This window comes from Psittacula echo (assembly GCF_963264785.1).
Source record: "Psittacula echo genome assembly, chromosome: 13".
Lineage (NCBI taxonomy): Eukaryota > Metazoa > Chordata > Aves > Psittaciformes > Psittacidae > Psittacula > Psittacula echo.
In genome coordinates this window covers 11,920,038-11,947,701 of record NC_137749.1, presented here as the reverse complement: position 1 = coordinate 11,947,701, position 27,664 = coordinate 11,920,038, and the positions used below count along the sequence as shown (strand labels likewise).

The window sequence follows — 27,664 nt, the reverse complement described above, 5'->3', positions numbered from 1 at the left end:
CCCGAGGGCACACACAAAACCTCCACCACTTCCCCTCCGATCTCCTCGCATCGCGGCGGGTGGGTTTTCTTCTTTCTCCTCTTTTTGATTCTTTTTGGCGTTACCAGACACGTTTCCGCGGGGGGAAAATAGCACAAACAATTAGAGATTTAGGTATTTCGGCAGGAGGAACGGACGGGAAGGGGAGGGCCGGCCTTCACCTGCCCCGCCGCCTTCCTCCTCCTCCGGCCTTCACCTCCCCCGCGACCCCCAGGGCAGCCCCATTTCCTCCCCGAACCCCGGGGGAACCGGACGGGGAAGCGGTCGTGCTGCCCTGCACACCGGCCGCGCCGCTCCTGGAGAACCCCCATAACCCCCTTCCTCAGCCCCCCAAAACCGCTGTGCCGGCTCCAGTCCTTCCATGCGTCCCCTCCGGCACCACCGCTCCGCCGCACCTGGAATTAAGGAGAAACAACGGTGTCGGAGGCGCTGCCTCCCCCCGGGGGTCGCCAGCGACTTACGCGGAGTGCGGAAAGCCCATGGGACAAAGGCCGAAGGGGGCGGTTGTTGGGGGGGGGGGGGGAGGGCGGTGCGCATACCTCCGCGCAGCGCGCAGCCAAGGCAACTTTTCATCCTGCCACGCTGCGCGGAGTAGCCGCCTCCCCCCCCCCCCCCCAAAATCCACCCTCCTCCCGCTTTTCCCCGCTTGTTGCTCTTCCAAAACCAACCCTAAAATTAAATCAAAGTAAAAGACTAAATCAAGCCCCAAACCTGGCGCTGCTCTGCCCCGGGACCCCCTAAACCCCCCTTTTAAAGGAAAACAAGCAAAGAAAAAGGTTTTTTTGGGGGGAAGCGTGGTTCGCGGGGGGCCCCCCCGGCGCAGCCAGGTGCGTACTCACTTGCCGGCCCAGGTACAACCACCCTCAACAATAGAGGCGCGTTGTTTTTTTCCCTCTGTGCCAAGCACAAGGCTGGAGCCAATTTAGATATGCTATAAATTAAGAGGTTGCCATGGTGACCGCGCTCCCATTGGCCGCGGCCGGGACGACGCGGACCCCGACGTCACCGAATCTGAATAAGGATGCGCGAATTACTAAGGCGGGGGACAAAGCTGGCGATGGGGACAGCATGAGAGTGGCGGCGGCGGAGCTCAGCGAGGCACCGGGGCTGCCGGCTGCAGGGGGGGGGTTCATGCACCCCTCCCGCCGCGCCCGCTGCCGCAGAGCCCGCCACCAGCGCGGCCGCCGCTCCGCCGGCTCCCGGGACGCTCCGGAAGGACCGAGGGGGGGGGTTGGGTTGGGGGGTTTATTCTAATTATTATTATTATTATTATCATTATTATTATTATTATTATTTCTCGGGGGCGATTTGGAAATTTCCCCCCCCCCTTTTTTTTTTTTTTTTGGTTTTTTTTTTTTTTATTTTTAGGGGGGCACATTCTTTTTCCCCTCCCGCCGCCGATGCTCCGGAGAGAAGAAGGGGAAGAACTTGACAGCCGCCTCGCTGCCCTCCCCTAAATCTTTTCATTATCCCCTCTTCTATTTCTCTGTGATTTGACCATTATCCAGGTTTTTTTCCTGCATTTTTGAGCCGTCGCCGTGTGCCGGCGACGGGGTGGTTTTTTTTTTTCCTGCCTTTTTCCTTCTCGTTTGCGCGTCTCCATCCCCGGCGGAGGTTATGATGGTGCATTGTGCGGGCTGCGAGAGGCCGATTTTGGACCGGTTCCTGCTGAACGTCTTGGACAGGGCATGGCACATCAAATGCGTCCAGTGCTGCGAGTGCAAGTGCAACCTCACCGAGAAATGCTTCTCCAGGGAAGGCAAACTCTATTGCAAAAATGACTTTTTCAGGTGAGAATCCCCCCCTCTCCATTGCACCTCGCCGAACGGTGCCGAGCTTCTCACCGTGCGCGGCCTCCCGGAGCTTTGCGGGGGGCTCCCCGCATCCCTGCCCATCGCTCTCCACCGGGGACCCGCTCCGGAGGGGGAAGCGCAGGGGGGCTGCGCTTCGGCCGCTGCTGCAGCGGAAGGTGGGGGGCGGCGAGGCCGTGCCCCCCCCGAGTCTCCCCATGACCTTGCCTCCACCAGCACCGGGCCCCGCTCCTCCGGTGTCGCTCCTCGCCCCGTTCCCGGGACAGCAGGCCCCGGTGAAGCCGGTGGCCAAAACCTTCCCCCCCCCCCCGCTTTTTACCGGTCCTTAAACGCCGCTAATGACTGCGATAAGGTTCCCCTGAGGAAATTAGGGGCCGGGGAGGGAAGGGGGGGGCGATGACTTATGACTCCTAATGCTCCCACTACATCAACGTCACGGGGAGCAGCGAGGGAGGCAGAAGTTGTGCACGACCCGAGGGGAAAAAGGGGGGGACCCTGCATAGGGCCTGGCAGCAGTCGGGGACCCGCCAGCGGCGGCCCCGCGCCATGGTTTGGGGGGGTTATTGTTTGGTTTGGGGTCTGGGGTTGTGTTGGTTTATTTATTTTTATTTTTTATTTTGCTTTTTTTGCTTGTTTTGGGATTTTTTGGGGTCTTTTTATTATTATTATTTGGGGGGTTTTGGTTTGGTTTGGTTTGGTTTGTTTTCATTGATTGAGATTTTTTCGGTAGTTTGTTGTTGGCTTTGGGTTTTGTTTGATTTCGGGGGTTTTGGTTTTGGAGGGTTTTTTTGTTTGCGGTGTTTTATTTTTGGCTGGCGGTTTTGGGGTGATTCCTTTGTGGGTTTTTTGTCGGTTGTTTTACTGTTTTGGGGGGTTTATTTCCTCGCGGAACCGTTCCCAGCCCGTTCGAATTCCCTGGAATTGATTTTAATTTTTAAAAAAGCATCTCCTGAGGAAAAAATCAATAAACAAAAAAAACCCCCAAACCAAGGCAACAAACCCGGCTCTGCCTCCAGCCAAGAGAAGGAAAACCGGAGCTTTCCAAAGCGCCATTCCCGACCAAGGAAAAATCCCTCCCCTGGAGAACGGGACGGCGCCGGGCCCCGGGGGCACTTTGGGGAGCGGAGCTGCCTCCTCCGCCGCCTCCCGTTGTTCTGTCCTGGGGGCGCGGTGCCCCGCGAACCCGCCGCTCCCTTTTCCCGTCGCTCCGGCCGCCACCATTCCCGTTTCTTCGCCGGGATTTTCAGGCCGGCACCTGAAACCTCCCGTTCCCTTCCCGGAGTCACCGGTTGGAACGAAGCCCGCACCCTCCGCGTTGCGGGGTGAATGCTCCCTCCTCATCCTCCCCCTAAAAGGGACAGCGGGGTTGGGGGGGAAGGAATCGCCTGTTCCCCCAAATCTCCCAGCGGGAGATGCTGTAGGCTCGGACTCCCGCGGTGGGATTTGGAGCAGGGGGGCTCGGTACAGAAACCCCATCGCCGCCGGGGCTCCCAGCTCTCGCTTTTCTTCCCCCTCCGCAGGAGGTTTGGTACCAAATGCGCCGGCTGCTCCCAGGGCATCTCCCCCAGCGACCTCGTCCGGAAAGCGCGGAATAAAGTCTTTCACCTGAACTGTTTCACCTGCATGGTCTGCAACAAGCAGCTCTCCACGGGCGAGGAGCTCTACATCATAGACGAAAACAAGTTTGTTTGCAAAGAGGATTACTTGAACTCTCCCAGTTTGAAGGAAGGAAGCCTCAACTCAGGTACGAGCGGCCCTGCCCGCCGCACCGCCCGGCCACCGGCAGGACCGGCCGGGACCCCCCTCCCGCAGCTTTGGTTTTGGGGGGGATAAAGGTCTGCACCCCGCAGCCAGCCCGACCCCCATCGTTAATGCGCGGGGAGAGGGAGGGATGTGGGGTGAAAGCCTTCAATCCGGGTGGAAGCCTCTGCGATCGCACCCCCCGAGGGATGCGGACACGCATGGGACAAGCGGTGGCAGAGGTGCAGCCCCGCAGCATCGCTCCCGTTCCCCCGGGCTCCTGCCCCCGGCGATGGGGAACCAGGACCCCCCCCCCCCTCGGCCTAGCCCGATGCCCCCCCTTCCAACCCGGAAGCATCCCCCTGCGAGTGTGCCCGGAACCCCCGCGCCGCGGGCCTGATCCTTCGCCTCCTTTCAACCCAGAGGCAAAGCTCCCATTTGACTTCCTTGGAAGCTGTCTCTGCGTCAGGACAGCAGGATCAGGCCCACTCCCGCTGTCCCAGCCATGCCGGGCGCCTGTGCTCACCCCCTTCCGTGGGCTCTCTCTCCGTCCAGCACCCGGGGCCGGATCCTGCCACGTCAGTCAGTGGGGCCGCTGCTGTGAGCGAGGCGAGTAGAGCATGGCCTTGGGGGGTGCTGGCATCAGGGGCCCCGGGAGGAGGGGTGGCTGCGTGGGGGGGGTGAGCCAGGCTCAAGGCAGCGACTGGGCCCCCACCTCCCCAAGCCCCGACAGGGACCGGCCGCATTTTTCCCTGCGGCGCTTTCCGGTGTGAAAGGCGCAGGCGGGGGGAATGTGGGAGCGCGGGGGGCTCGGGGGATCCCCCCCTCCCCAGCTGCCCCCGGACAGCACAACCTGGTGCACAGGGCCCGATCGGGCGGAGTTTACTTGGAGCTCTGTGTGATGTTGGGGGGCTGATGCTTTCGGGGTACCAGGGGGGCAGAAGCGATCTGCACCCCTTGCTGCTCTCCAGCACCCCCCAACCCCTCTCCTGGAAAGCAGCCGGGCTGGGGAGGGCAGAGGAGAAGGGGGGTCGATGTCTCCCCTAAGTCATCCGCCCCCCCCCCCCCTTCCTCTCTGGGTCTCCTTTACAGTGTCCTCATGTACAGACAGGAGTTTGTCCCCGGATCTCCAGGACCCCATGCAGGACGACACGAAGGAGACGGACAACTCGACCTCCTCGGACAAGGAGACCACCAACAACGAGAACGAGGAGCAGAACTCGGGCACCAAGCGGAGGGGGCCCCGCACCACCATTAAAGCCAAGCAGCTGGAGACCCTCAAAGCTGCCTTCGCCGCCACCCCCAAACCCACCCGCCACATCCGAGAGCAGCTGGCCCAGGAGACCGGCCTCAACATGAGAGTCATCCAGGTAGCGCAGCCCCAGCCCGTGGCCCCATGGCGTGATGTGGCATCATTCCCACCATAGAACAACACCAGTCCTTCATGGGGCCGTTTCCTCTCATGGCAGGGAAAAATCCCGCATAGGAAGGGAAGGAAAAGGGGTGCTGGAGGAGCCCTGATAGCTCAAGGCCGTCACGGTCTCCCCCAGGTGCAGGGAAGGGGCTGGGACACTGAGGTTGGTCCCATGAGCTCTGGAAACGGGGTCAGGCAAATCCCGTTCATCCCCTGACAGCATCACACCTCTGCTCCCACCCCACGCTCCAGTGGGATAGCGGGGATCCCCCATTCTGTGCTATAATGCACCGATCCCATGGGGAGAGATGAAAATCAATCCCAAAACATAAGCCAGTCTGAGGCCTCAACGTCAGGACTCTCCAGCGTGCCCAGGAGATGGATGTTCCAGCCTTGGGAAAGCAAGGAGAAGTCGCTGCTCTCTGCAGGCAGCCCGGCACCTCCTTACTGCACTGCCCCCGTTAAGAAAATCCCTGCAGAAATACAGGGATTAATGGGCTTTAATAAAGGCATTAATAGGGGAGGACTCCCCGGCTTTGCCCGTAGCAGAGCTGCCATTCCCGGCTCCCAGCAGAGGGAAGCAGGAGAAGGGCCCCGGAGGAGCGCGATGTGCTCCTTCCCTTGAGCTGCCCCATCCCGGGGGATACAGAGGGGAGAGGGGCCATAATGCAGACACCGCACCAGGCTGGTGGCCTGTGCCGTGGATGAGACGATGCCCCGTAGAGAGTCGGCTGCATCTTCCCCTTCCCTGTTATCTCCATCCCCACCGGTCAGCTTTTCCTCCGGCTCCCTGCCCGCCGCAGCAGGTCTCATCTCCCTGCAGCCTGCTTTCTGCCGCCATCCAGAGTTCCTCCCTGCCTTTTCCTCCCCGCTTTTCCTCCCTTTTCCTTCCTACCCATAGAGGAAAATTCTCCCTCTCGTATTTTCTGGCTGCCCTCTCCCTTGTAGACACAAATCGGCTGAGGATGTGCGCAGGGAGATGCAGCCTGGTTATTTGGGGGGGGATGTGTGTACCCCCATACATGTTTTGGGGTTACTAGCAGCAGGAGGGGTGGGTTGTCATTAAAACATGGGAAAACCCATGTGGGTTTTTGCACCAGGTGGGTGCAAGATTTCCATCCCTTTCTCCAGCCACTCCTAGCCAAACATGGGGAGGGGGTGTCCCTGGTACCCACATTCCCTTTGGATACTGACGCTGGCCCTGCCGCAGGTCTGGTTCCAGAACCGTCGGTCCAAGGAGCGCCGGATGAAGCAGCTGAGCGCGCTGGGCGCCCGCCGGCATGCCTTCTTCCGCAGCCCGCGCAGGATGCGGCCCCTCGGCGGCCGCCTCGACGAGTCCGAGATGCTCGGCTCGACACCCTACACGTACTACGGAGGTGAGGGACCGCTGCCCCGTGTCCCCCCGCTCCTTCCCTCCCTCTTTCCCGTTGTTCCTCCCATATCCCGCTTCTCGGGAGGGGGGGGGGGACGACGCTGCCGCCGCAGCATCCCGGCTCTCCCCGTGCTCACGTCCATGCACACGCTCCCCGCCGTATGCACAAACACGTCCACGCAGGCTCGCACCCACGCCCATTCCCCGGGCCTTGCGGCTGCTCCTCTTCCCGAACAAAGCCCCAGCTGCGGGGCTTTTGTGCCCCTTTCAGGCCGCATTTGTTCCAATTACCTCCCGGGCCCGCAGCATATGGAAGGTCACTGCCGACGGGCCGGCCCCCCCCCGCCGCCCCGACGGGACGGGATGGGCGCAGCGGGGCGGCCCCGCCGCCTTCTTTCTACCCCCGCTCCGTGCAGAGCCCCCCCGAAGCCGCATTTTCAAAGCCTCCCCTCCTATGAGGGGCTTTCCACGCACCCCTTGCTGCTCTCAGTGAGTTTCCAGATCCCTTCTAGGCTGCTAAATATATATATATATATATTATTTTTTTCCTCATTTATATGTATTTTACCCCATTTTATTTATATAGATTTTCCCACACCACATATATTTTTCACCATTCCCTTGTATTTTTGGAGTTTTTTTCCCTATTCCATTTATATATTTTTTTTCCCAATTCCCTTTATACGTATCTTTTCCCCTTCCCTAATCATATGTTTTTTCCCCATTCTCTTATATATATATATTTCCCCATACCCTTTATATATACATGTTTTCCCAATTCCCTTATATGTTTTTTACTATTCCCTTTAAATACTTATTTTCCCCATTCCCTTTATACATACCTCTCTCTTTTTCCCTCATGTTTTTCCCCATTCCTTTATACATATGTTTTTTCCCCATTCGCTTTATACACCTTCTCCCTGTTCCTTTATACATATATGGGTTTTGCCATTCTCCTTGTACATATCTTTTCCCTCTTCCTTTATATACGTATATATATGTTTTCCCCATTCCTACAATCCTAGCATCAACTAGGATGGAAAAGACCTTTAAGATCATCAAGTCCAACCGTTACCCCAGGACTGCCAAGTCCATTAAACCATATCACTGAGGGCCGTGTCCCTTTATACATATCTTTTCCCCATTCTCTTATATATGTTTTTCCACATTCCCTTTATACATCCATTCCTTCTATACATCCATTCCCTCATTCCCATATATGTTTTCCCCCATTCCCTTATATATATCGTTTCCCCCTTCCCTTTATATACATATATATTATTCAGGGCATTAACTAAGCATCCAACTGAGCCCATCCTCCCCCTGAGCTGCCCCAGCTCCTTGCCCTCCTATATCCCCTTCCTCCCTCCAGGCCAGGCAGGGAGAGGACGGTGAGCACTGCAGCCCTGAGGACCGGCTTATTTCTCCCTTAGGTTGAGCTCAGATTTGCAGTTGGGTCTTTGAGCCCCAGGAGCCAGCAGCATATTTCGGCATGGGTGGCAATGCGGGTCCAGATTTGTGCCCAGCGGGGAGGACAGGGTTGGGAATGGGGCGCAGCAGAGGTTTCATCCCTGGGGGACCAGCTCCATCTTTCTCCCTCCCTCCCCGCAGATTACCAAGGTGACTACTACGGACCGGGAGGCAACTATGACTTTTTCCCCCACGGGCCGCCCTCCCAAGCCCAGTCCCCGGCCGACTCCAGCTACCTTCAGAACTCAGGACCCGGCTCCACACCCCTGGGACCCTTGGAGCCCCCCTTAAGCGGACACCACTCCTCAGAAAACCAAAGGTACACGGATATGATCTCGCATCCCGACACCCCCAGCCCCGAGCCGGGGATGACCGGCTCGCTGCACCCCATCCCAGGGGAGGTCTTCAGCGGGGGGCCCAGCCCACCCTTCTCCATGTCCAGCAATAGCGGCTACAGCGGGGCCCTCTCGCACCCCAACCCGGAGCTCAGCGAGGCAGCGGTGTGGTAGGCCTGGTGTGGGCACGTGTGTGTGTGGGGAGGGGGAAAACACCCCCGTGTTCCCCCACCCCACGCGTGTCCCCCCCCACCCCACGGATGAAGACCCCAGTCCGATGCCAAAACGCATCCCTGCATCCCCTCCAATCACTGCAGATCCCTCCCTCCACATGGGACTTTGGGGCCACCCCACTACCTCCCCCTCCCGGCACCTTCCCCCCCAGCACTGGGGGGGGGGAATAAGGAATGGTGCCCAGCCCTGAAGACCCCCGTTGGCAGCGGGACCCCCGCCTCTCGGACCAAAGCTGAACTTGCCTGGACACACAGGTCCCACCGCCCCGGCGGCTCCTGGGGGTGGGGACGGGGGGCGCTTGGCAGGGCTCCCCCCTGCTCATTAGCATCCTTTTTAATTATCCCCTACCACATCGCAGCAGGGGGGAAATGGGGGAAAGCAGGAATAACCCCCTCCCCCCAGCCCCTTCCCTGCCTTGATTTTTCGTTGTTCGCATTTTATCCCCAAGGAGAAGGTGGGTTTGGACCCGGTCTTTGGTTTAGAGGGGGTGTGGAGGGGGGTGTCCAGGGCTGCCCCAGTGACTGGCTGAGATTGGGCTCCCACACGGTGGCAAAGACAGAAAGAGGCAAAACCCCATCCAATAACAGGAAACGAACCCCCACAATAACCAGGAAAATAACCCAGGACAAACCCAATAGCACCACCACAGCAGAAATCAAACCCTGAGCCTCACCACCGAGTTCCACCCCAGCGATGCCCAGCGGCTCCGCCGATTTACGGATGTATCATAGTTTTTGCTTCTAGTTTCTTTATTTTGTATAAAGGAGAAACAAATAAAGTATGGTTTTGTGTTTACTGATTATTTATTGTACTTTTAGTCACGGGAGGCTCCCAGGGTTTTCTATTCCGCAGGCGGGGAGGGGGTGGCGCCGGGGGGGGGGGATATCTAGAGTGGGAATGACAAAATAAAGAGGAAGGAGAATGGAAAAGGCAAGGGGAAAAGTTGTTTGCTGAAAGCGCCGTGGGTTTCCTGTCCCCGCTGCCTCTTGCGGAGGCTGTTAGTGTGAATGGCTCTTGTTGTTCAATGTGAATAAAGAACCTTTTAGTTACCTACTGCTCGGTCACCTGGTCCCTTTCGTTTCGTTTTGCGATCACTTCAGAGAAAAGCAAGGCCACGGGAGGTGCTGGTTGGGCTCCCCCATTGTCCCCCCCCAGCACTATGTGGGGTCGGGGGGAGCCACCACCAGAGCTCCCCTGCATAGGATGGGTCCCATGGGCACCTCAGTGCTGCTGTATCACCCACCTGGTACCCCAGAACACCTATGTCCTCTCAGCTCTCCATCACTGGGGGGGGGGGCACATTCCCCTTCTCAGCACCTTCCCCACAGCAGAGAACCTGGGACATGATTCTCCTGGGGAAGGGATTATATGGACACCCTAAAATCCCCACCGAAGCAGCCCAGAGGCACCCGCAGCCACACTGGCAGAGCATCACCATGGGATGCTGCACCCCTACAGGAACACTGGGATGCACATCACGGGGGGGGTCCCTGAACCCCACCTGCACCACGGAGGCACCAAGGGCAGGCAGGAGAGGAGTGCGTCCCCACCAGCATCCCAGTCCATCCCCATCTCTCCTGCTTTTCCCTCTCTTGTTTTCCAAGATCCCAAACCAAATAAAGCCCACGACCGGCTGCGGCTCTGAGCTAATATTTAAAATGCACAATCATGGCAGAGCTTCCCCCCTCCCTTGGCTTGCAGGAAACCGATATAAACAGAATGAATTACCTTCTCTGCCTGGCTTAGCAGCGTCCCTCTCTCCTGACCTGAATTTCAAGTCCTGGCTGGGTTGCAGCACGGAGCACTGATGATTTATGAAAAGCCAACCGCTGCTCTGCATATTCCCCTCTGTTCAGTCAAGTGGTGGAATTTATCCTTCCTATGCCATTACCAGCATTAATAATGGGGTGGCAAACGAGCCGGGCTGAGCCCTGAGGAATCCCTCAGCCCAAGACCATCACAACCACTCAGCACACAAAGCATCTTCCCCCTCTTTTAAAAGGTGGGGAAACTGAGGCAGGATTGAAGCTGGGCACTCCCTTCTGCTCCATCCCTGCCAGGTTGAGGTGATCAGGGCTAGTTATAAGGATGGGGCATTGCGTTGTTAAATAGCTCCCTCCCAGCATCGTTTTGAGGGTTATAAATGTGAGCACAAGGTCATTCAGTGGGTGAACGTGCTGCCTATTATCATGATCATTGTTATCACTGTAGCCGAGGCATACACTGGAGGGCTGTCAGCAGGCTGCTGGGCATCCCATCCCTGGGACCCACAGGGAACAGCCTGCGGGAGGGATTTGGGATGCTCCAAGCTGCCTCCTCCCGTGCACGAGGCTGGGGCTCAGCACCCATCCAAGCAGGGACCCACTGGCACTGAGGAGTGTTTCTAGTTGGGACCCACAGCTCAGAGCTGGGTGCAGGAGCGAAGCCTGGCCCCGCTTCACTGGCCACCGGCTACTGCTGCCACCCCATCCCCACAAGCACCCACCTGCGGCTTGGTGTCATGGAAAGGGCTGGATCCAGGACACGGAACAGGGAGCAGCTGGGCTCAGCCCCTGAGCCACAGCCAGGGCTGGGGTCTCCATCACAGCCAGAGTCCCTGCTGCAGCTGGGGTCAGGGTCCAGCATCATAGCCAAGATGGGGGTTCTCATCACATCCAAGTCACAGCCAAGGCAGGGATCCCCACCACAGCAACATCACAGCCAAGACAGGGATACCAAGTGCGGCCACGCCACCCGCAGTGGGATGTCCCCTACATAACCTGCACCCCCCTGTCCCTGCCTTGGCCCAATCCTGCCCCGATGGCACCCAAAGACCAAATGCTCCCTCAAGGCAAGGAAGGGGGCAAAGCTCCCTGTTGGGGTCACCCCAAACCCAGCGTCAAGCCTGTGTCAATAACCCCTCCATGGGACCATGCTGGGGACAAACCACTGTGAGCCCCCGGCTTCCCCCAGGCCCAGCAGAGCATCCTTAGTCCTGGGGATAAATTCCTTTCCCCTTTCCAGCCTTTGGACAAGCATCATTGCTATTTGATATTGTATTCTGACTTTTCCTCCTTTTTTTGGGAAAAGGGAAGGGGAAAGTCTGCTGAAGGTGGAAAATAATCAGGTTTTGGACCCGGGATAAAAAGTAGCTGGAGTAGGTTGGGCTGACTCCTTATAATTAATAGAGTGTCTTGTAATAGGATTCTCCAGCCCTTGGTGCTCCCTGGAAACACCTTTTTACATAAGATATTGCCACGATGGAGTGGCAGATTTGATTTAAGGGGGTTTGGCCTTCAAGAGGCAACTGGGGAGCAGGCCTGGACACCGGGAGATATGGGGAGAGGCAGGGAAGGTGCTGCTGGGGGGGCCTGGCCAGGAGAAAGGGCTTCATGGGGCTGCTGGTGACCCAGGGGCTGAGCCCCCTCTGCTCCGAGGGGAGAACGGGGGCACCACCAAGACCTTAGAGCAGCTCCAGTGCCTAAAGGGGCTGCAGGAAACCTGGAGAGGGGCTTTGGACAAGGGCCTGTAGGGACAGGCCAAGGGGAATGGCTTGAACCTGCCAGAGGGGAGACTGAGATGAGCTCTTAGGCAGAAGCTCTTCCCTGTGAGGGTGCTGAGGCGCTGGCACAGGGTGCCCAGAGAAGCTGTGGCTGCCCCATCCCTGGCAGTGTTCAAGGCCAGGTTGGACACAGGGGCTTGGAGCAAGCTGCTCCAGTGGAAGGGGTCCCTGTCCGTGGCAGGGGTTGGAACTGGATGAGCTTTAAGGTCCCTTCCAACCCAAACCAGGCTGGGATTCCATCGTTCCATGATCACCCAGGAACGAAAGGAAGGACAGGGGAGAAATTTATTGAGGGACATAAAACCCCACAGGAGGTGCACTGATAACAGGAGAAGGTAAGCAGAAAAGCCTAGAGGAAAAGGGGGAATAGGAAAAAGAGTGCTATGGGAGGAAAGGGGGATCTTGTGGCTCCAGGATGGGGTCTACACACACACACATCAGTGCACCCTGGAGCCCATGGGTGTTAAACACAGCCAGGGAGCTCCACCAATCGATCACTGCAACAAGCGGGTCTGCGTGTGTTGTTCCCTTCTGACCACAGACAGAGCGGAAGGAACGGGAGAAGATTGTAATAACTAATAATCATTAGAATAATAATGCATAAAGACAGTCACAAAGTAATTAGTCAGAGAGGGAGTGCTTGCTAATTGGGGTGGGGAGCTGCATCCAACAGGGAGCAGGGGGTGAAGAGGAGGAGCACATCCAAAGGGCAAAGAGGGGTGTGTGTACCCCAGTCCTGCACTCGGACAGGCAGGAAGGGCCCTGGCTCCATCCCTGCCTGCAGCGTGAGCCCTGGCTTCACCCACCCCTTGTGCCTCAGTTTCCCCATCCTCTATAGATGCTGTGTGCTGGGCAGGGACTGCAGGAGGAGGTGGCGGCTCCAGCTCAGGGAAGAGGCTTTATTTGGGTTACGTTAAAGGCCAGCCTTGTGTGACACGGTCTGGCGCGGGGCATCCCTGCCCATGGCAGGGGGTTGGAACCGGGTGATCATCAGGTCCTTTCCAACCCAACCCGTTCCACGATTCCGGAAGGGCAGAGGACCCCACACGGGCTCTGCGGTGCCCCGCTCCTCATGGACATCACTCCAGCCCCAGCTGGTCCTTGAGGGCGCGGAGCTGTGCGGGCCGGATGCTGCCGCCGCCGCACACCACCACCACCACGGAGGCCAGCGGGGCCCGCAGCCGCCCCTCTTCCTGCAGCCGCTGCAGCCGCCCCGTGTAGAGCAGGGCCAGGGCAGCGCCGCACGCCGGCTGCACCAGCATCCTTTCATCCTCTGCGGGGACAAGAGCCACCCTGAGCCACCAACACAGCACAGGCTGCTCCCGGTGGCATCCCCATAGCGACCCGGCTCACCCAGGAACTGCTCCACAGCCCGCACAGCATCCGCGTCCTCCACCACCTGGGAGATGACGTGGCATTCCCGGGCACACTCCAGCGCCCGCGCTGCCACGGTCTTGGCTCCCAAGCACTTGGCCACGCTTGGGATAGAAAGGAATAGAAGTGGATGGGGTGGTCCTGAGACCCTTTACGGAGCTGGGCTGAGACCCAGCAACTCATCGCACGCACGGCTCAGCCTTACCTGGTGATGTCGGGCAGGGTGACGAGCCGCCCGGCCTCCAGCGCCGCGTGCAGGCTGTGAGCCCCCCACGTCTCTACGGCGATGATGGGGGTGTCCTGCCAGCCCACCCGCCACAAGCCAGCCACGACGCCCGCCAGCAGCCCCCCACCACCCACCGCCAGCACGATGGCATCTGGCTGGGAGTCCAGGGAGTCCTTCAGCTCCTGGACCAGGCTGGCGTGGCCCTGCCTGCGGCGTGAGGAGGGGAGGATGCAGCCCAGAGCATCCCGACCATGGGGATGGGGATGGGGAGCTGAGCACCGGCTGCACTCACCACACCAAGGGGTGGTCGAAGGAGTGGATGCTGACCCAGCCCTTGGTCTTCACCAGCTCCAGGGCTCTCCTGTTGGCCTCATCCCATACCTGGGGAGGTAATAGGGGCTCAGAGGGGCCACATCCAGCCTTCACCCCCCCCCCCAGAAATGGGTCCATCATCACCATAAACCAGTTGCAGTGCCAGGGTGCAGGTGATGCAGGAGGGGGGCACTGCAGGATGGGGTTTGCCACGCGCACCACAGAGATGCTCCCCACACACCCCCAGGTTGCGGTACCTGTCCTGAGACCTCCACCTCTGCCCCCATCTCCTGCAGCCTGCGCACGGCGTCGGGGCCGGTGCTGCTGGGGACCACGACGGTCACCGGCACTCCCAGCTTCTGTGCCGCGTAAGCTGCGGCCAGCCCCGCATTGCCCCCTGCGGGAAGCGGGGGTCAGGAAGGGCTGGATCCCCCCCATAGCCCTCACAATGTGCCCCCTGCTCCAGCTCCGGTTACCTGAGGCACAAACGAAGTGGCTGCAGCCCTTCTTGGCAGCCTGAAAGGCAGGAGAGAAGGAGGGGAAGGGATGGGTTTTACCCCCTCGTTGTGCCCCTTAAGGGCAGGAGCAGCGCCCGGGTACCCTCACCTCCTGGCAGAGGTGGCCGATGCCCCGGATCTTGAAGGAACCGGTGGGCTGAACGTTCTCCAGCTTCATGTACACCTTGGTACCCGCGGCCCTGGACAGGGGCAGGCTCTCCAGGACAGGTGAGACGATGTGGAAGGGCTTTTGGGCCCTGCTGGGCTGGGCTGCCATGGCCTCGGTGGTGACGGATGCTCTGCCGTGGAGAGCGGGGTGAGGCACCGGCTGCCCCCCATGGGTTCCCCCCATTCCCCACAGCCCCGCTGCCCACCTTGGTTCCATAGGGGCCACAGGAGCCCAAGGCTGTCCCCAGCACCGCAGCGACGGGTCCTCCCTGTGGAGCCCCATTGCAAGCGGGGCCACCCCATCTGCATCCTGCATTCCCAAGCCCCCCATGTTCCCAAGCCCCCACGGTGGGGTTACCCAATGTCCCGTGTCCTTACTGCGTGTGCTCAGCTCCTCGCCCGCAGCCACAGCAGCGTCTGGGGACAGCGGAAGTGACGCTGGGGGGGCCGTGCCGATGTCCCCGGTCCCCATGTGAGCTGGCAGCAGTTTGACGTTGCCCTGGCTGTTTGCTCACAGCCGGATGGACTTTGGCACCCACAGCACTGGATCCGTGCCCAAAAGCACCCTGGCCATGGTACGGGCACGGTGCCGGTGGCCCAGGATCAGCCAAGTCCCAGCAGCCTTCACGTGCCAAGCAGATGGGACATTGGGAGGCCAGGAGATGGGGGGGGGGGGGGGGAAGAGGAGAGGCAGCTCCCAAATGACTTTGGGGGTCCCCAAGGGTAAGACCCCTGCACCTGAGCACAAGCCCTCTGGTCCATGTTCCAGCAGGCTGGAGGACTTTGCCCATTCGACCTGAGCCCATTGCCCCCAAAGGAGCCGTTGCACCCCTATGCCAGCCCTGCCAAGCCCCACAGCAGCCCTGGCCCCCCCTCCCAGCCTCATGTCCCATGGAATGAGCCCCTGTGTGGCAGCAGGGGTCAGGGGGTATGAAGGTCCCAACTGGGGACTCACTGCCCATGAGCTGGCATAGGGCATGACACAGCCAAATGGGATGCACTGGGAACCCCCCCCACTCCTTGGCTCTACCCCACTGTCACAGACCTGGAATGCTATGGGATTGCAGCCCCAGGATCCGAACTGGAGCTGGTCTTGCCCAGCAATGGAACAACCCCCTGCTCCTGCCACCATCATTAGGCTTCAGAGTGAACAGCGCAGAGCAGCGCAGGGCATCACAGGCAGGGCCACACCACGCTGCTTTGGGCACATGGGGACTCGCAATATGGGATATGGTGAGGATTCCTTCAATGGGGGCACACAAGCTCCAGCCCCCCCATCTCACAGTGGCCGCAGGGACCGCAGATGCTTCCCTGCAGATGGGACCATTGGTGGCAGCGCTGGGAAGCGGTGCAAGGAGAGCCCGCTGCTCATAGGGAGGATGCTGGTGCCAAGCTCAGCCCTCCTCAGCATGGATGCACCCATCCCTCCTCACTGCTCTCCTCCTACCCTGGGAAACTGAGGCACAGGGAGCCCCCACACCAGGGACATAGGCACGGATTCTGCCATCCCCCCCAGCACCCATCCCAGTGGGACTTGGGATGGCTCCGGGGCTCCCATCGCAGCTTTAGGGGTACCAGCCCTGCTGCATCCCGGCTCCATGCAGCCCCCAGGGAGCTGCAGGGCCCCCCAGGCCCGGTGGGAACCTGGAGCCATCAAAGCGGAGCCGCAGCAGCTCATTAATCCCCCGGTAATGACCTCGTTATTCCTAACGAAGCAGCGGGATCAAGGGAGCTGCCCTAAGAGGATTTTGCAACGGGGGTTTTGGGGCTGGGGGATCACAGGTGGCAGAGGGAGGGGGAGGCAAAAGGGATGAGGATGGACACCCCATCCTGGGGGGGGTGAGTGGTGGGACCCCCCCATTTCAGCCCCACACCAGGTACCCAGAGAAAGCTCAGCACCCCGGAAGAGCCCAGCCTGGAGAGCTGTGCACCCAACCACCAAGAAGCAGGGAGCATCCTGTTAATGCTGGGGGGGGGGGGGGGGGGGGGGGGGGGAGAAAGCCGTTGCTTGAGCCCAACCCTTATACGAGACACCAGAGAATCTCAGAAGTGCGCAAAGCACAGCCACCCCCTCTGCTGCACGCAGAGCACTTTATTTGTCACGGCCAAACCAGTTCACTCCCCTGCTCTCTGCCTGCAGGCCAGCACCAGCCTCCCAAGGGGGGGTCCCCCTTTCCTGGGAAGAGCCCCCCCAAAACCCGTTGTCAGCATCCAGGGAAAGGACCCAGAGCCCCACGGTTGGGAGGGGACACGGTCCCAGTGCAGCTCAGCACCACGGGGACACAGCAGCGAGAGGCAGAAGCAGAAAGAACCTGGGGTGCAGGGGACCCCCCCTTGCACCCAAACCAGTCCCGTGGGCACAGGGGCAACGCTGCAGCCCCCACGAGGGATTCCCACACAGGGATGCCCATGGATGGACGGGTTCATCCCGGTGCCTGCTCAGTCCCAGCGGACCTTGATGGGGGGGAAGGTCCATAGGTCAGGGTGGCCCATGTGCAGCAGGGCGCTGCACGGGGACGTGCTCCAGCGGAACGGGGGCACATCATCCCAGGCAGGACCGCTGGCAGCCACCAGCCCCAAGGTGGAGACCATGCCCGAGGAGGTGACCTGGGGGGAGAGAAAACGGGGGGGGGACACACACACACATCAGCAAAGGGGTGTGGGAGGGGGTGCACCCCTAAAGAGAGGACCCGAGGGGGGCCCTGGCTCCCACCTTCATGTCGGTGCCGCCGTGGCAGCGCTGGCGCAGGGCAGGGAAGGGGTAGGTGCCGTTGGGGGGGTTGAGGTCAGAGCGGGCGGAGATGGCGTTCTCTGCGTTCTGGGGGGGGTCGCAGCCCCTGCACCGCGACAGCGGGTCCTGCAGGTAGTTGTTGGACCTGCGAAGTGAGAGGAGGGTGATGGCAGGGAGAGGAACGCGCATCACAGAGACACAGCATGGGGTGGAAGGGACCTTAAAGCTCACCCAGTTCCAACTCCTGCACCCTTCCACTGAAGCAGCTTGCTCCAAGCCCCTGTGTCCAACCTGGCCTTGAACACTGCCAGGGATGGGGCAGCCACAGCTTCTCTGGGCACCCTGGGCCAGCGCCTCAGCACCCTCACAGGGAAGAGCTTGTTCCTTCTATCCAACGTGAACTTCCCCTGTTTCAGTTGGAACCCATCACCTCTTGTCCTATCGCTACAGTCCCTGATGAAGAGCCCCTCTACAGCATCCTTGTAGCCCCCTTCAGACACTGGAAGCTGCTCTGAGGTCTCCACGCAGCTTCTCTTCTCCAGGCTGAACAGCCCCAATGTTCTCACCCTGTCTCCACACAGGATCTGCTCCAGCCCCTGAGCATCCTCGTGGCCTCCCCTGGACTTGCCCCAACAGCTCCATGTCCCTCTTGTGCTGGGGACAGCAGCACCGCACACAGCGCTGCAGGGGGGCTCTCCCCAGAGCAGAGCAGAGGGGCAGGATCCCTTCCTTCAACCTGCTCCTTTTGACGCAGCCCAGGACGAAACAACCACCCCGAGGGCTGCAAACCCTTGTGGGGGACCCCCGGAGGGCTTGGGGTGGCCCCAGCACCCACCTCATCAGGCGCACCATGGAGTCCAGGTCGTGGACCAGCGTCTGGTTGCGGCGGAAGATCTGCGCGCGCGGGTTCTTGTCGTAGCTGAACCAGTCCCCGTACTTCTCCACCAGCTCCGGGGTCCCGCTGGCGTTGAAGACCTCCTCGAAGTACCTGCGGTTTAGGGGGGGGAGTCAGCACCCCCAGTGCTGGGGCAGGGGGGCAAGGCCAGCATCGGCTGTGCCCCTCTTTAATGGGATGGGATGGGGGCTGGATGGAGCTCACGGCAGGTTGTAGCTGGCCCAGTAACCCTGCTGGTACAGCAGCTCTGTCCGGTCGGCCACCACCACCAGGCCCCTGTGTGGGGAGGAAGAGCATTGAGAAGGGATGGATGGGGATACGCTGGGAAGGGGAAGCAGCCCCCCCTCGGGATTCCCACCTCATCCCAGAGCCGCACAGGCAGCTCCTGCCTGTATTTGTATCCCCAGCACCCAATTCCCACCCATTGGGTAGGGGCAGTTGCGGCTTTCCCAAACCCATGGGGATGGGAGAGGGGATGATCCCCCCATGGCTCAACGCAGGGCTACTCACGGGATCTGCTCCAGCACGGTCAGCACGCCCCGCGGCGGGCTTGTTCTCCCCGGCGTGAAGGCGTTATAGTCCACCACCATCCACTGGTTGTTGTACCTGGCACGGGGAGAGGAGGGAGCATCCCTGTGGCACCCAGCCGCATCCCTCCGCGCGGCCCCAGCCTCCGGATCCCAGCGCATCCTCACGTGCCGCTGTTGAAGCGCCGGAACACGGCGGCCCACTGGGCACCGCTGCGCGCCAGGCGGTTGGCCACGATGTTCCGCAGCCACTCCAGGACGCTGCCCCGCGGCTCCAGGTACTTCCACCGCGCCGGGTTGTTGTTCCCAATGGTGGTTTCCAGCGCGACCTGCGAGGAAGGGAGGCTTTGGGAAGGTGGCGGGGACCATGGAGGGGTCCCCGAGGACCAGACCCCACTCACCAACCCGCTGCTGAGGATGTAGAAGTCATCCCCGGAGAAGATGGTGCCGGGGTAGGAGGAGAACACTTGGACGCTGCCAGGGATCTGGGAATTGCCTGGGAAAGGGGATGTGAGAGCAAGGGAGCATCAGGAGGGGGGTGTCAGACGCAGCCCCCCCAGCTCACTCACCAGCACCCGAGGTGCGGAAGGGCAGCGTGTACTTCTTGATGACGCGCAGCATGGACTGGTAGGAGGTCCACGTGTCGTGGGCAACCAGGAGATCCCGATGTCCCGGCAGCAGCTTCAGGAGGGCAGAGCAGGAGCCCGAGCCCAGGACGCGCCGTGGGGAGGAGCGGTTCAGGGCTGACTCCAGGTCCTCCAGGTCCCCCCCCAACTGCAGCAGGCTGGGGGGCGGAAGCGAGACACGGGGTATGAGTGGGGGACACCGCAACCCCGGAGCAGGGCTGCCATCCGGAGCTCTCTGCACATCAATATCCAGGCTGGGGGGTGCTGCTCCATCGCACCCCAGCACGGGCACCAGTGCTCAGCAGGGAGGGAAGGAAACTGAGGCAGGGGGTGAAGCAGGCTCGGAGGGGTACCCGCCACCCAGCCCATGGTGTACGGAGGAGCCTTGGCTCCATCCTGCCCCAGCAGCAGAGGGCAAGGTGTTTGAGTGGGCCAGGGCTGGACATCCCTCAGCACCCGACCTCATCCCACCCTGCATCACCCCTGAGAAGGAGCTCACAGGAAGCCGAAGGGTGACAGGGAAACCTTGTCCCGGGGAAAGTCCAGGCGCCCATTGTAGCTGTCCTCCAGCCCCTTCAGCTGCAGCAGGGCCAGGCGCACCTATGGGGACAGGGACAGGGCTGGGTACCACAGGGGCACCCAGAGGGATGCTGGAGGACACAGCAGGTCCGGTGCTGCTGCAGAAGCAGGATGAGGCGCAGGGGGAGCATGACCATCAATGTGGCTGTGACTCAGCACCGGTGGCTGGGGGGGGGGAGGCAGTGCTGAGCAACTCCATGGGCACCCCAACAGGGGCACGTGTGGGGAGAAAGTCACGAGTGGGATCTGCTCATCCAGGGGAGGAGGATCCTCATCCCTGTCATCCTGCAGGGAGCACAGCCAGGACCCAGGCACCTCTGCCTCCATCACAGCCCCAACTGATTTGGGTTGAAGGGACCTTAAAGCTCATCCAGCTCCAACCCCTGCCACAGGCAGGGACCCCTTCCACTGGAGCAGCTTGCTCCAAGCCCCTGTGTCCAACCTGGCCTTATGTTAGCAGGGGGGATGTAGGGGGTCACCCAGGGCGCGGGGTACCCCCTCCTCACCTGGTGCCAGTACTCGGGGTCCTCCCCCTTCCCCATCTGCTCCTCCATCCAGCCCAGGTTGGCCTCCAGGTAGCCCCTCAGCCTCTCGCAGTACTCGCTCTCGTACTTGAAGGGGCCGCAGTAGCCCACCATGGTGTTCATCCAGTGCATGTACATCAGCTGCGGGGCACGGCGGTGCTCAGCGAGGGCGCTCGGGAACCAGAGAGACCCCAATCCCGCAGGGGTCCCCCCTTACCTCCTCGGACACGGCCGCCTCGGCGAGCCCGGCAGCATAGGCCTGCAGGGTGTCACTGTACGAGGCGTTGGTGCTCACCTCCAGGAAGGCCCATCTGCGGGGGGGGGACATGGGTTAGAACCGGGGCATCCCCTCCTCCGGCGGCTCCCTGCGAGCCCCCGTCCCGCCCCGTCCCTACCCCACGGCGGGGATGCGGTCGTCGAGGCTGGCCCAGGCGACAGCGGCGGGGCGGCGGCCGGGCAGGACGCGGAGCCCCGATCCCGGCTCCAGCACCACCGAGACGTTGCGGAGCGGCGGCGGGGAGGGAGCGGGGCTCGTCCTGGCGCGGGGGGCCCCGGGCAGGGCCGCGGACACCGCGCACAGCAGCAGCAGCGGCCGCAGCGCGGACACCGCCATGGCGGGCACCGAGCGGAGGGGCAGGGACAGAGGCGGGGCTTGCGACGGCCGCACCGCCCCGTCGGGGTCCCGCTGCCCGCCCCGGGTGCCCCCATCCATCCCCGTTCCCAGGGCCGATGTGCGCAGGGTGAGCGCCCCCCGCCTCCGGCCATGCCGCGCCGTTGGGGAGCACAAGCGGGTCCCCCCCATGTGTCTCCCACCGGGGCAGCCCGTGGGGAGCGGCTCAGGCTGTGGGGACCCCATTGGGGTGATGCGCGGGGTGTGGGTGCCCCGCGGCGCCGCAGCCCGGCCTTGCGCAATCCCTGTTTACTGCGGGCAAAGTCCCCCTGGGGCGCGGTGGGGCGGGCGCAGGGGCCTCGGAGCCCCCCCAGCATCCCCGTGGGGTCCCCACGCCTCGGCCGTGCACCGCGGTGTCACCCCCAGCACCACCGCAGGTTCCTGCCTGAGGCCTGGTGCACTCGTGCCGTGCCACGGAACACGGGGAGGGACGGATGGGGCCGGACCCCACAGCTCCGGAGCCCAGGTTAAACTGGGGCACGCAGTGCGGGTCCATGCGGAGCTGCCGGGCTGGAGCGTGTCCCTGTGCCCAGCAGCATCAGTAATGCTCTTTATTGGATCAGCTGGAAAAGGCGCCACATGCTCGGGGCTATTCCGGGCTGGGCAGCACCCCAAAGACACTGCACGGGTGGAGGCCCAGCAGTTCCCGGTTCCACCGCTCCCAGATCCCTGTGCTCGGTGCTGTACGAGCGGCCCAGACCCGCACCCGCAACGGGGGAGCACTGGGCACCCCCTGTGTCAGCAGCCAAAGCTCCTCGGTGCGGCCACAGGGCCGCCCTGTGCAGCCGGGCCAGCGGGGCAGCATCCTCAGACCATGCCTGCGATGAGCGCGCCCGGCCTCAGAGGGTGCCCCCCCCAAAACAGGGGCGCATCACGCGGGGTGCGTGTCCCGCACAGGGCACAGCGATGAGGAGGGAGCTCCGAGCCCAGCCCGCGGAGGAGCGGTCTCTTTAAGAGCGGAGGGTGGCGGCCCCTTTAAGACGCGGGCGGGGCGGGGGGGGGATCAGCTGCCAGCGCGCAGCAGCGGGGCCGCGGCGCCACGGTGGGTGCGCGGGGCGGGAGGGGACCCTGGGTACCACCAGCATCCCCCGGGGCCTCCATCTCCTGCCTTGGGGGTGCCTGAACCCGAACCTATTCCTGTGCCCCCCCCCCCCCTTTTGCTGCGCTCGGGGCTGACCCCCCCCCCCCGGTGGGGACGTGTCGCCGCCTTTCATCGTTCTTTTCCTTTTAATTCATTATTATTAATAATAATTTGATTTTTAATTATTTATTTTAACCCTTCCTTCGCCCCGCCCGGGGATACGGGGATGGGGGCCCGGAGCCTGCCCCCGTTCCCCCTCCCTGGGGGCCGTTACCAGCGGTAGGTGCCCCCCAACCCGCTATGGGGCAGGGTGCTGTGGGGCCGGCCGGGGTGCTGGGCTTGGCCGGGATGCTGGGGCTGGCCGGGGCGCAGCCGGCCGGGCCCCCCCCGCTGCTGCTGGAGCCGGAGCGCACGGTCCCGCCCGGGGGGGAAGCGCAAAGCCACGGCCGGGACCTGGATGTGAGTGAGTGTGGGGCGGGGGGGATGAGGCAGGGTTTGGGGGGCGCGGGGGGGATGTGGGTGCTGCCCGGGTCCTGTTCCTGCAGCCGGGGTCTCATAAGGGTTTCCTCCCGGTGGGATGGGGGTGATGGGAGCCCTGCGGGCCCAGGGATGGGGACAAGGGAAACTGAGGCAGGGCTGGCAGTGACCAGCGGTGCCCCTTACTGTGGGGATGGGACACTGGGGGCCGGTCGGTCTGAGCCCCCCTGCTCTGCCCCACAGTGCTGGGAGGTGCGGAAACACAACAGCTCCGAGTGGTGCCGCTTCATCCGGAGCAACCCCGACTGCCGGCTGGACGGCGGCTTCCTCAGCTACCTGGAGGGGGTGTTCTGCACCTTCCCCCCCCGGCTGCTGCCCCTCGCCGTCACCCTCTATGTAAGGATGGGAATGGGGGATGCTCTGCGTTAGGGGCACGGGGTGGCACTGACCCCTCGCTCTGGCCCCCAGGCTCTCTGGCTCCTGTACCTGTTCGTCATCCTTGGAGTGACAGCAGAGAAGTTGTGAGTAGCCCCATAGAGGGGACGGTCCATGGGGTGAGGGGGACCCCTGTGTCCCGGGGCTGCCCCATCACCCTTCTCCACCTCTTCTGCCTTTCCAGCTTCTGCCCCAACTTGTCGGCCATCTCCACCACCCTGAGGCTGTCCCACAACGTGGCAGTATCCTTGGCACGTCATGGCCGGGGAAGGGGATGCTGTGATGGGGTCACTTTGTGTCCCCTCAGCACCGTGCCGAGGGAAACCCGTGCAGAACATGAGCCATGGGGTTGGGTGCTGGCTCCAGGATGGAGTCCTGTGGCACAGAGTGGGCACAGACACCCCATGTCCCCACGGGAAGGGGTCTTTTCCTTGACGTCCCCTCTCCATGGTGTCACCTTCCTGGCCTTTGGCAATGGGGCACCCGATGTCTTCAGTGCCGTGGTGGCCTTCTCCAACCCGCGGACGGCAGGGCTGGCCATTGGGGCTGTCTTTGGTAAGGAGACCCCGTTACCAGGGGGGTGGGATCGCTGTGGGGCATTGCCCCTCACAGGGACCTGTTGCTTTGGTAGGTGCCGGTGTGTTCGTGACCACGGTGGTGGCTGGTGGCATCGCCCTGGTCAAGCCCTTCACAGCCGCCTCCAGGCCCTTCCTTAGGGATGTCATCTTCTACATGCTGGCCGTCTTCCTCACCTTCCTGGTGCTCTACTTCGGCAGGATCACACTGGGAGAGGCTCTGGGTGAGTGCTGCTGAGGCCGGGGGGTGGCGGGAGCATCCTGGGGGTGCTGTAACCCGCACTGGGTCCCCATCCAGGGTACCTGGGGCTGTACATCTTCTATGTCCTCACCGTGGTGCTGTGCACGTGGATTCACCGGTGGCAGCGGGGCGATGGGCCGGGTCCCCCCAGCACCTGGGAGCCAGGTAAGGCTCATGGCAGCAGGACCCCTGCTGTGCTGAGGTCTCCAGCCACTGCTCCCTCCTCTTCTCTCCTCTTCCCCACAGAGATGCCGACGGATGCTGAAGAGCCGGAGTCCTCGGGCACAAACAGTGGGGACTATGGTATGTGGTTCCCAATGGACCCTGCTCTGTCCTGAGGCTGTGACTGAGCCCATGAGGCAGCCGTGGCTGGGTGCAGGGGCCACGCAGGTGACCACAGCCCCATGGTATAGAAGGGTTGGGGGGCCTGGGGAGCCCCTATCCCGCTCAGCTGCCGTATCCCCATGCAGGTGAGGAGTACCGGCCCCTGCTCCCCTCGCGGGAGCCCTCCCTGCGCATCCTCACCACTGCCCTCAGCCCCCTGGACTGCCGCAAGTGGAGGAGGAAGCCCTGGTACTGGCGGCTCTTCAAGGTCCTCAAGGTGAGTAACTGGGGACAGGAGCCAGGAGGAGCCCCTCAAGGGGGGGGCCTTGTGATGGGGATGGTTGGGGATGGAACATCTTGGGGTCCCCTGCTCATGGCTGTGCACCATTCCCAGGTGCCAGTGGAGCTGGTGCTGCTGCTCACCGTTCCCGTTGTGGACCCTGACAAGGATGACCTGAACTGGAAGAGACCCCTCAACTGCCTGCACATCGTCACCAGCCCCTTGCTCTGCATCCTTACCCTCAAGTCGGGCACATGTAAGAGCCCTGAACAGCCTCAGACACCCAAAAGAGGATAGGATGGGGCTGGGATGGCCACCAAAGCCCTGGGGACTGTAGGAGCCCTTTGGAGTCTTGGTGAGATGAGGGTGGGACAGTGCAGAGCCGAGCTGGGGGCCCTGCTTTGCAGGGGGATGGCTCTGTTCTCCCCATAGGGATGGGGATTTGGGGCCCCCAGCATCCAGGTCCTAAGGGGACAAATGGGAGCAGCCCCATGAGAGCTTAAGGCAGAGGTTGCTTTAAGGGGTAAGGATTTACCTTTTACCATGAACCTGGTTGGATCCTGCCCCAGCCCACTTTGATGCTCCTTCTCCCCTCCATGTGCAGACGGGCTGTACCAGATCCAGGGTGTCTTCCCAGTCTGGGGACTGGTCACACTGGTTGGCTCTGTCCTGGCCATCATCATCTTCATCACCACAAGCAACGAGGAGCCACCCAAGTACCACTGCGTAAGGTGTCCCCCAGCCCTGAGTGCGCACTGGGGACCAGCCAGGCCCTCCTTCCCAGCCCCTCGTGTGCCCAGGGGGGACATGGCTGGCTGGAGCCGTGCAGGGTCCCAAGGGATGCACCCAGGGCCCAGCTTGCCCCTCTTCTGGGCAGGTATTTGCCTTCCTTGGGTTTCTGGCCAGCGCCATGTGGATCAACGCCGCAGCCACAGAGCTGGTGAACATCCTCCAGACCCTGGGCATCATCTTCCAGCTGAGCAACACCGTGCTGGGCCTGACACTGCTGGCCTGGGGCAACAGCATCGGGGGTGAGGGCTCTGCTGTGCTCCAGTGCCACCCCATGAGCTCGCATCCTCCTGGCAAGCACCAAGGTTTCTCTTTGTCCCCCTGCAGACACGTTCTCGGACCTCACCATGGCACGGCAGGGCTATCCCCGCATGGCTTTCTCTGCCTGCTTCGGGGGCATCATCTTCAGTATCCTTTGCGTGTAAGGGGAAGGTGGTAGCGGCACTTGAGGCTCCTGGGAAGGAGCTGAGCAGGATCCATCCCTGGGATGCTGGCAGCCTTCCCTGTGCCCTTCCCAGTGTGGTACCCTTGAACCAAGGAGCTGCAAGGATGGAGCCAGCAGCATCCCCATTGCTATCCCAGCCCCAGTAGGGCTGGAACTGGCAGGTTTGGGATCTGCCAAAGGGAAGGAGAGGAAGCTGTGCCAGCCTCTAGCAGGCGTTGGCTGGTCCCTTGGACCAGGCTGAAGCCTCTCCTCCTTGAGTGCTCCAGGTTATGTTTGCCACGAGCTGGCAATGCGTTGGGCTGGGCACCAGCCATGGGGTGCAGCCAGCTCCATCACTCCCGAGGTCTCCTGCTCTGCTTGTCTTCCTCCTGAACATGCTGCAGACATCCTGGTTGGTGTGGGACTCGGGTGCCTGCTGCAGATGACCAGCAGCCAGCTGGTGGTGAAGGTAAGGCTGCAGGGACACAGTGGCACGGGTCGGGGTGGCAGCAGGATGCTGGTGTCACCCTACATCACTGCCCATCTCTTCGGCAGCTGGAGCCCGACAGCCTCCTGGTGTGGGTGCTGGCCGGGGCCCTGGGGCTGAGCTTGGTCTTCTCCTTCGTGTGGGTGCCCGCACAGTGCTTCCAGCTGGGCAAGGCCTATGGCATCTGCCTCATCCTCTACTACCTGGCCTTCCTCTGCGTGGCCCTGCTCACTGAGTTCAAGGTGATCCGGCTCTCTGCAGTGTGAGCAGCCCCACTGCTGGCAGGAGGTGCTCATCCAGCTCTGCTTCCCAGCCGGATCACTGGGAATCCTGTCCCCTCTCTCCATCCCTGCCAGGGGGATAAGGGCACCTCAATCCCAACTGTGCTGCTGGAGGCATCACATGCCAGCCCTTGGAGGCTGTAGGAAAGGAAAAGGAGCTGTGAAGTCATTAGCAATGTCTTCTCCCTGCTCTGTTTAAGCTTGTTTAACTCAAGGTGGCTCTGAGCAGGTTAAGACTTTGGCTTTCACTGGTCTCGGTGGAGAAGGCAGCTCCAGCCCATGGTCACAACAGGAGAGGTTTTACTTCTTCAACCACTTCACTTTCCCTTCCCCATCTCCAGCCTGGCTGCTCTGGGCCAGGGCAGTCCTGCTCCACGGGGTAACACTGGAGGTCTGAGAACAACTTTGTCACTGCAAAGAAGATGCGTTCATGCTGCAGGTTTGAAATAGCTGAGGCAGAGCGAGATGGGGTTAAGGTCAGCCAAAGCTCCAGGGCAGTGCAAGCAAAGCTGGAGCAAAACCAAACCCAAGGAGCCTGGGTTCCCCTGTCTTTTTAAGCTGTGTTTTTCAACTTGAGTTTCAGATCTTAATTCCCTCCTGCGGGGGTGAGCAGAGCTGTGGGGCAGGACTGGGAGGTTTCCACACACAGTGTTGGCCTTTAAGCACTGTAAACGACACCGAACTGCAATAAAGCCCCCAAACCCAGCCTCGACTCGTGCTGTTTGTGTCCAGGGTGTTCTCTGCTGCTCAGGGTGAGCGTCACACAGCCCTTACCCTCTGGAGCTGAGCCAGCAGCAGTGGTTTCCTTTGGGTTCACCAGCAGTTGATTTCCCAACAGCAGTCACATGTGCCTGACTCGGCCGTTCCCAAGCGGAGCTGTGGTGTCACGCTGGTCCTGGCACGGGTCCACACGGGACATTGCTCTGCTCCCCGGGATGGGGACAGCGCTGGGGTGGCCCCAGGGCCTGGGGAAGCAGGGCTGGAAAGCAAAGGGCCGTTAGAGACACAACCGCATCTGTGCTCCATGAGGGGCTGTTTCGCAAGAGGCGCAACCGCCAGACCTGGTTCCTGCTCCTGGAGCGTTCCTCCTTTCTCTAACCAGACACAGGCTTTCACAAGCAGGTAACGCTCCCTGTGCCTGCAGCCATTGGCTCGGCCCTGAACCTGCTCACAAGTTACAAGCAG

The 27,664-nt window shown here is 61.5% G+C and overlaps 5 protein-coding genes across 11 annotated transcripts in view; 2 read left to right on the top strand and 3 right to left on the bottom strand.

Annotated features, from left to right (window-relative positions):
• Positions 1 to 1,085: 1,085 nt before the first annotated feature.
• Positions 1,086 to 8,355, top strand: LHX5 (LIM homeobox 5; the record flags this gene model as incomplete). The annotated part of the gene is made up of 5 exons (XM_080628832.1): positions 1,086 to 1,829; positions 3,371 to 3,594; positions 4,683 to 4,960; positions 6,215 to 6,380; positions 7,988 to 8,355. Exons 1-5 carry the CDS (start codon positions 1,657 to 1,659, stop codon positions 8,353 to 8,355), a joined length of 1,209 nt encoding a protein of 402 aa, XP_080484958.1. The 5' UTR covers positions 1,086 to 1,656.
• Positions 8,356 to 13,035: 4,680 nt separating this feature from the next.
• Positions 13,036 to 14,642, bottom strand: SDSL (serine dehydratase like; the record flags this gene model as incomplete). Its single annotated transcript, XM_080629046.1, has 7 exons — positions 13,036 to 13,229; positions 13,310 to 13,434; positions 13,536 to 13,763; positions 13,849 to 13,937; positions 14,126 to 14,265; positions 14,345 to 14,384; positions 14,475 to 14,642. 7 exons carry the CDS (start codon positions 14,640 to 14,642, stop codon positions 13,036 to 13,038), a joined length of 984 nt encoding a protein of 327 aa, XP_080485172.1.
• A 2,330-nt stretch (positions 14,643 to 16,972) lies between these two features.
• Positions 16,973 to 21,028, bottom strand: PLBD2 (phospholipase B domain containing 2; the record flags this gene model as incomplete). Its single annotated transcript, XM_080628362.1, has 12 exons — positions 16,973 to 17,140; positions 17,247 to 17,409; positions 18,100 to 18,252; positions 18,364 to 18,435; positions 18,670 to 18,765; positions 18,855 to 19,015; positions 19,088 to 19,182; positions 19,256 to 19,470; positions 19,812 to 19,912; positions 20,398 to 20,556; positions 20,633 to 20,726; positions 20,811 to 21,028. The coding sequence occupies 12 exons, from the start codon at positions 21,026 to 21,028 to the stop codon at positions 16,973 to 16,975; spliced, it is 1,695 nt and encodes a 564-aa protein (XP_080484488.1).
• Positions 21,029 to 22,377: 1,349 nt separating this feature from the next.
• On the top strand, positions 22,378 to 26,512 carry SLC8B1 (solute carrier family 8 member B1). The gene is given in 13 exon segments (XM_080629047.1): positions 22,378 to 22,625; positions 22,887 to 23,043; positions 23,046 to 23,633; positions 23,710 to 23,877; positions 23,952 to 24,059; positions 24,141 to 24,197; positions 24,365 to 24,495; positions 24,613 to 24,754; positions 25,103 to 25,224; positions 25,376 to 25,529; positions 25,615 to 25,695; positions 26,116 to 26,180; positions 26,267 to 26,512. Coding segments are annotated over 13 exon segments (2,130 nt in total). The 5' UTR covers positions 22,378 to 22,466; the 3' UTR covers positions 26,465 to 26,512.
• Positions 26,513 to 26,797: 285 nt separating this feature from the next.
• Positions 26,798 to 27,664, bottom strand: part of TPCN1 (two pore segment channel 1) — a 48,349-nt gene continuing 47,482 nt past the window's right edge. For 6 of the 7 annotated variants that reach the window (XR_013957965.1, XR_013957966.1, XR_013957967.1 and 3 more), the window contains 2 exons: positions 27,254 to 27,458; positions 26,798 to 26,890 (listed from right to left, as the gene is read on the bottom strand). The gene's annotated coding sequence lies outside the window, so the exon portion shown is untranslated. Of the gene's footprint in view, positions 26,891 to 27,232; positions 27,459 to 27,664 lie in introns of those variants that run through there. The other variant, XR_013957970.1, reaches the window with a different exon arrangement.